Raw genomic sequence first — 7,585 nt, 5'->3', positions numbered from 1 at the left:
GGCGGCACCAGTTGCTGATGCTTTCATTCATGCTGTTGCAGCAACAAAGAGGGGGAAGGATAGAAAAGTCTGGAAGTGCTGTGGTGTGTTGCAAGAAGGAACATGACTTGAAACAAGAGCAGAAGAAATATACGTTGGAGTTTCCTTAGGAAGCAGTTACTCTTGGAGGTAATAGTTGTCAGCTGTTTTTGAAACATCAATTAAGCCCCCAAAACACAGCTATTTTTAAATTTAAGGCTTCTGCTGATTTCTAGAATCCCAATTCCCAAAGCAGAAGGAGCATATTAGTTAAGAGAACTACTTCTAACTCAGTGATATCTTTAAACAAAGTAATTCATTCTGATTATACATTTTCTCTTTTTATTGCTAAAAATATCTGCAGGATATAAAAATATTATTTTTAAGAGTTCTTCTACACTTTCCGGAAACTCTGCATCTGATATCATCTGTTCCTGACATCAGAGTTGGATGCTGCAGGAAGTGATTATGATGTTAATAAAGAATTATTACTTCAAATTTTAATAATTTCAAGAAGCAGGGGCAGATATATTCCTAAAAAGCAATGACTTTCTTTTCATTTAACCATTCGTATAAATAAAGACTGGAGAGAGAGACACACACAGAAACACTTGACACTTGAATTTTTTTTCAAAGTGTATTTTTCAGTGAAGGATTGTAGATTTATTATAAAGACTTAAGTTAAGAAGGTTATGCCCCATCTTCAGAAAATGAATAATACACAAAACAAGTTGGTAGGCTACATTACCTCCAAATCTTTGTCACTGATGGACCAGTTTACTCCACTTTCTCCTGCAAAACAGATAAATACATAAATATATTGATGTGCTAGACTTATTTTCTCAATTCAACCACAGGGTTTCTATATATAATCAGTGCAAGGGAGGAGATTAGACCTGATTGTAGAAACACTCAATACGAAATGCTCATTTCAGTTTCAGTAAAGCACATTATCAATCTATTTGATACCAAATTTAACCCACCATAAAACTAACACATGCCCACGGTCATGTGTGTGTTTTATTCAACCCCAAAGTCATTTGGCATGAACATAACGAGAAACCAGAAATGTGGAAGTACTGAATTTGTTGCATTAATATGAATGTAACTGTGTTCTGTCATAGCACATGAAGAGCCACAACCTTTGGAAAGTCCCTGGCTAGTCTAACCGACCTCTGGCAGCTTGGGACATATAAAGCTAATACAACACAAAAATATCATTTTTCTCTTTTATGAAGCTGTGTGCAGTTGCTACTCCAGCACACCATCCTTTGCTTGTTGCCTGGCAGAACAAAATGCAATAGCTAAATTCACAAGTTAAGATTCCAAGCTCTTTGGGCCAATTAATCTTTTTCATTGTACCCACACACATTTTGTAACAGTTGAATGTTTCCAGTGAGGGGAGTTATTCTGAAGCTAAAACAATTATATCAGAAGAACTGCTGTTGTAAATAGTTATACAAGTCTAACGTCACCATGAACTACCATTGTTTACTCCCCTTTTTTTTGTATAAGAAGGTAGCAGTATAATGATCTTTTCATACTGTTAAAATTGAATCCACACTAAAGGAGTTGCTCACTTTAACTAAATTAGAATCTCAAAGATGGGCTCACTTGTGTGTACAGAAATCTTTTGTATTTATAGAGCATCTAAGACAGTGATGCCCCCCCATCTCAGTCGAGATAACTAGTAGTTGTAACAATACTCAAAAACATCATCATCATGATCACAGGATGTCTGTAAATGCAGGGGGGACTTGACTTGAAAGGCTAAGGGGCCTTTTCCAGTCCAGTGTTTGTGTTTCTAGCAATAAACAAAAAATGAGGTATATACAGAATTTCAACCATTCTTTGACTGCAGCATTCCAGTCCATTAACAGGGAAATAAGAGGTTTCAATTGCTAATTATCTACATATTCTTGTGACTAAACAGAAGTCTGTCTTAAACCCTGCCCCACCCAAAAGTTGACAAACATATATAATATGAAATCTAGCTACAGAGAAGTCATCACAGACACCCACAAATGAATACTTTGACCTTAACTTGTGCTATAATTTTCCATTTGTAATATAGGGAATGTAGCATATTCCCGCACTGACACCCGCACATGCCCAGAAGAGGCAGCACTTTACTTTAAGCTGGCTCGCCCGATGTCTGTAAAGATCGAATGTTTTAATGGGGGCTTTTTTGGTGCTTTTATTTAATAGCTGACTGAATTAGCTATTAGCTAAAAGCACCAAAAAGCCTTGCTGAAGCGCCTGATCTTTACAGATCCTACAGAACCGGGTTAAAGTAACGTGCTGCTGCTTCTGGTAAAGCATGTTTTTTTGTTTTTTTAATGTCTGCAAGCAGCCTCTGTTTTCAAGGTAGGGTTTATGTAGTGTGCTGTACATAAGTCATGGGGCCACGTGCTGAAAAGGAGAAAGCAAAACACTGAATAGTTGCTCAGTAAGTGATCAACATCCATTCTGGGCACCCAACAGAGGCAGGAATCCTGTGCTAAAAATAATATATGATAACCACAAATAGGCCAAATCAGGTGGCTTCCTCCTTCATACAACTTGGCAAGTGGTCACTGGAAACATAACAGAGACAGTTCTCCCTGGTTTCAGATCTGATGTCTAGAGATGCATTTACACCATGGCTTTCAGCTGCAAATGCAGAAAAAAGTCCTACTCAGTTCTAGCTTGAAACACACACAGTGCAGATGTAATCTTTGGAAAAAGTTAACTGCTAGAATTGAAGAATTCTTTGCTGAGCATATACTATACCCTAGTCAGGCTTTCATGGAAGTTGTGAAAAGCAGAGCCCTGGCACAAAAGCCACCCACTTCCGTATCTCAAGCATGTACTCTAAAGCATGGATGGCACTAGAGCTTTCCAAAGGAAGGTTAAAAGAATTAAAAATGTGTAAAACGATGCATTTTCCCCTAGCTTTGTACTCAGAAACAACTGAATCATCTTGGCAGAAATTTTCCAAAAAAAATTAGCCTGAAGTCGACACCAGACTATAAAAGTCACCTAAATCAAGGAACTTTTGTGACCTGTGAGATGGATACAGCCTGCAGAGCTGTGGGAGTTTGGTGGCATTTCAACAGTGGGAGGCCTTCATCTGTGCAGCAGGAAGCAGCCATGGCAATAGTAATGCAGCAGCACAGGCTAGGTTGGAAATGGCCTGAACTTGGGAGTTAAGCTCTAAAAAGGCTTCCTGTTCCAAAAATGTTTTCAATCCCCCACAAAAAGGGTTAAAGTTGAGCAAAATTACAAGCACTTGCAAGGTCTTTTAAAACTTTAACAACAGACAGTGCTACTAGCCCAACTGGTAACATTCAGGAATAAAACAGCAAAGACTGTCCATACAAATAGCCTATAAAACATGAGCTACACTCTTAAAAATAGAGATAGTGATACCATTTGAGTACAAATATAGTGCATATTTAGTATCAACGTCCTTAGCATTCTTTTCTTTGGCAACAAAAACTTTATTTTCAAATTTAATCTGTACCAAAACATGTACCTTCAGGTATACAGCTGAGAATTTATATATATTTATTAATACCCAAAAGTCTCTTATGGAAACTCAATCACAAACAAAACACGCTGAGACATATTTCTGGTCATTAACTAAGAAAACAACCACAACAAAAAATGGTGAATCACAGTCAATACAAACTATACCTTCTGTAGTCTGTGATTCTGATTTTTATGAAACATGTTAGATTAAATTATCTGAAAGGCCAAAAACTTGAAATATTACTGACTATGCTTAACATACTTTAATATTTCAGAATATAATATTCTGATCTGTAAAACAGTAATTTCTACAGTTAAAATCTAACAACTATCCAAAAGACAAAAAAGGCACTACCACACACACACCGTGTCTCATACTTTTCAAGATCAGAGGTTTTATAAGGAGGGACCTACTTAATTTGTGGTTTTGCAGTTTCTGAACATATGGTATCCGTGATCGCCAGGAAATATTCCATTGGTTGCAATTTCCCGTGAAATCAGCCCCCCCCCCCAAACCCAACATATTATCCATATAATTATTCATATAATATGCTGTTTTAGAATTTCGCAATCCTACTGTGATACTTAGACAATGTGGCAATCCCTGCAGCCACTCTCTTCTACATGAGACTTACTGACTGTCTGAGGTGATGGACGGGCCTCTCCGCCAATCGGCAGTGAGGGGCAGGGTGTCTCTGCCAATCAGTAATGAGGGGTGGGGCCAACAGGAAAAACCCATGAAAACAGCCCTTTCTGCTGCAAGCAAACCAGTAAAATGTCTTCATCTTGCTGCAAATTACGCAAGCCCCTATTTATAAGTATTGTTCTCCATGTATAAAACACAATCCTAATTATGGATTTAGTCCTGCAAGATACTGAATGCTCTGGTCTCAATCTAGCAAATTTCTCAAACATCTGCTTAACTTCAGGCATTTGAGTACTTCCATTTGTCCTGGCTGTAGAATTTGAGAACTTGACATGGATCCTAATTCCAGAGCTGTGCTTCAGAATCTCAGCCCTCATATAAGAAATGTATCTTAGTCCCTACACTTCTACAGAGAAACTTAAATATAAATCTGTATGCGTGTGTTCACCTATTACATGCATACACACACTACATATAGATTCACACACATATCATATTTTCTCACATTTAACATGCCCCTGAATACAATATACTCCTAGGTTTTGACATGCAAAATTAAGAAAAAAAAGATTTCCCCAACATTATGGTGGCAGAGAACAGACACAGCTAATCTTCAACTGAGTCACCCTGTCTTTCCTGCTTAACTAAAATCTTGCCTGAAGATCCGTCTCCATGGATGGACCTACGATTTTGAAAGAGCTGAAGAGCTGTGAAATAGGAGAAGACACCAGGTACTCTAGCATCCAGCAAAACTGTCCTAAGAAACATTAGCCTGATTAGTGGAAGATTAAGACCATTAAAAGAAAAGACCTTCATTTACACCTCTGGAGCCATAAGCCATTAAAACAACAAGACATTAAGTTGTTTGAAGTTCTGGTCCAGTATCACTAACCACTTCACCCCGGATCATCCTGCAAAATCAAGCCATCTCCTCATGGAGCCAATCCCCTCAAGTTTCACTACCTACTTGTCATTGACTCCCTCAGCTGCCTGAATAGTAATACCAGAGCTGCTGCACTACAGCAGAAAAATTTAAGTGGAGTGCTTTTATTCAGGGCAGGAATTCAGCCTCCCCACTTAATACATGCACCTCAATTTTGGGGGGTTGATTTTAGTTTTTAAAAAGTGTGTTGTATTTGAGAAAATGTGGTACCTTGTAAAACCGGGGGTGTCAAACTCCCCACTACTTGTGAGCTGGATCTAGACTGTGAAGTTCCTCATGAGCCACATCTGGATGCGGCAGCAACAGCAGCAGCAGAAGAGTGAGGCGCGGCAGTTAACATGGGGGTAGGGAGAGGCATTGCTCACCCCCTCAATGCAAACATGTACCCAGCAGGTGTCTGTGATCCAGATTTCGGTAGCAGGTCTTGCCCCCATTTGTCCTACCCCTCTGTGAGGCCTTGGGGTCAGAAAACTCAGCTCTGTGGGACACCCATTTGACATCCCTGCTCTAAATTGGTACAGTTTTGTCTGAAAACAGCTTTAAACAATAGTTTTAACCTTCTAGAACGGTCCTCTTTCCTTTAATAAGCTGGTGATTCTGAAAACCAAAGGGTAATAAATGATGTAAAGTGAGCCCCAGTCCTTCAAAGCAGCTATGTGCGCACACAGTTGCATTGAAAATCATGTGACCAGAGACATGAAGTTAAGCACACATGAAATTGTTTGAAGTTCTGGTCCAGTATTGCTAACCACTTCACCCCTGATCATTCTGCAAAATCAAGTCATCTCCTCATGGAGCCAATCCTCTCAAGTTCCACTACCTACTTGTCAAATTCTAGCTACAGAAGCCAACTTCTAAGATACAGTAACAGGAATCCCTGGCATTTCAGAAAGTGAAACTGAAAGGATCAGAAAACAAAAGCTATACTGATTGTTATTCCAATAAAATCATCCCTCACTAAATTAAAATCGCTACAGATTTACCAGGTGAAGTGTTGCAGAAATTAGGTCCAGTTTATCACATGGCCTTGATTTTATTAACATTTCTTGATAATGAAAAAAAAATGTTAACAAAACCAAAGCCCACTGCAGTCTGTGTTAAACTAGAACCAATTTCTGGACCAAATTAAAGCATGTTTCCTTTTTCTGGATGTGTATTTTAACTAATTAAAACTGGACAGGCACCTCACTGGGGTCACTTGATCCCAGTTGTCTTCCTGTCTAGAGCCTTTGGGGGGTGGGAGGGTGCAGGACCTTATGACCTGGGAGGTACCTTCCAGACCCTAACAATCTATGAATAATTTGGATTCAAGTTCACTTCCTGGTGTTTTGTTTTTGTGATTATGCAAAAAAGTTTACAGTATTTTGAGGCAGGGAATATATCATTATTGGCTGGCATATTCACTATATTAAATCGCTGAACACTAGACAGATTAACATACAACTTCAAAAAGTCACTTAGAAAAAATTAAAATTTGAGTTTAGGAAAGTTGCAGAGTATTTTGGTGGCTACGTACGTCTCAAAGCTCACTGCATACAGATTGCTGTTTTACTGTTATCAGACAGAAAATAAAAAGAGCATTAATGAATATCTTTTATATTCTACACAAGCACTGGATTCTACATACTGCAGGTCTCCCCCCTGTGCGCCCCGCATCAGGGCATGGTCTCATCCACATACTCCCCCCTGTACAGTTTCCCTAATCTGTGCACACCCTTTTCCACTGTGCAAGCCACCCCAGCTCCAGCCCTAGACTTGAATCCAAGACAAGGCTCCTCTTCCCCCCCTGCATGTTGATTAGGGAAAAAGCCCCCTCATCTTGGATTCAAGTAAATGCAGTATTTCTGTTTAACTCAGATACTTTTATTGCAAGACAGGAATTGCAAGTTTCTGATAAAGACAAGTTAGTTGTATACTAGGGATTATTAACAAGGGAACTATAAGCAAAACTAAAAGGCATCCCCATGCCTCTTTACAAATCGATGGTGCATCCACACCTTGAATAACATGTCCAGTTCTGGTCCCCACACCTCAAAAAGGATATAGAAGAACTAGAGAAGGTACAGAAAAGGGCAACAAAGATTGTTAGTGGTACGGAGAGGCTTCCATGCAAGGAGTGACTAAAGAGGCTAGGCCTATTCAGTCAAGAAAAGCGATGCTTGAGGAGAGGACATGATAAGCATTTACAAAATACTAAATAGCAAAGAGAAAGTAAATAGGAATTTGTTATTTACTATCTCTCCCAATGCAAGAACTAGGGGTCACAAAACAAAACTAGTAGGTAGTAAGTTTAAAACTAACAAAGGGGAGTTCTTTTTCACACAAAATGCAAGGAAAGTGTGGAACTCATTGCCACTAGATGTTGTGGAAGCTGACAGTTTAGCCAGATTCAAAAAGAGATTGGACAAAATCTTGGAGGAAAGGGGCATCAGTAGCTACTGAGTATGGGAGTTGGGGATACAGCA

The 7,585-nt window shown here is 39.1% G+C and overlaps 1 protein-coding gene across 1 annotated transcript in view; it reads right to left on the bottom strand.

Annotated features, from left to right (window-relative positions):
- The window catches only part of ZCCHC7 (zinc finger CCHC-type containing 7), a 259,249-nt gene that overhangs the window by 99,022 nt on the left and 152,642 nt on the right, over nucleotides 1-7,585 (bottom strand). The window contains exon 3 of the mRNA XM_019516803.1: nucleotides 767-810. Within this exon, the coding sequence (XP_019372348.1) occupies nucleotides 767-810 (44 nt within the window). The remainder of the gene's footprint in view (nucleotides 1-766; nucleotides 811-7,585) is intronic.

This window comes from Gavialis gangeticus, unplaced genomic scaffold (genome assembly GCF_001723915.1).
Source record: "Gavialis gangeticus isolate Ggan-Ray unplaced genomic scaffold, GavGan_comp1, whole genome shotgun sequence".
In the NCBI taxonomy this organism is placed as follows: domain Eukaryota; kingdom Metazoa; phylum Chordata; order Crocodylia; family Gavialidae; genus Gavialis; species Gavialis gangeticus.
The sequence above is the reverse complement of the archived record's forward strand: the minus strand, read 5'-3'. Positions and strand labels throughout refer to the sequence as shown.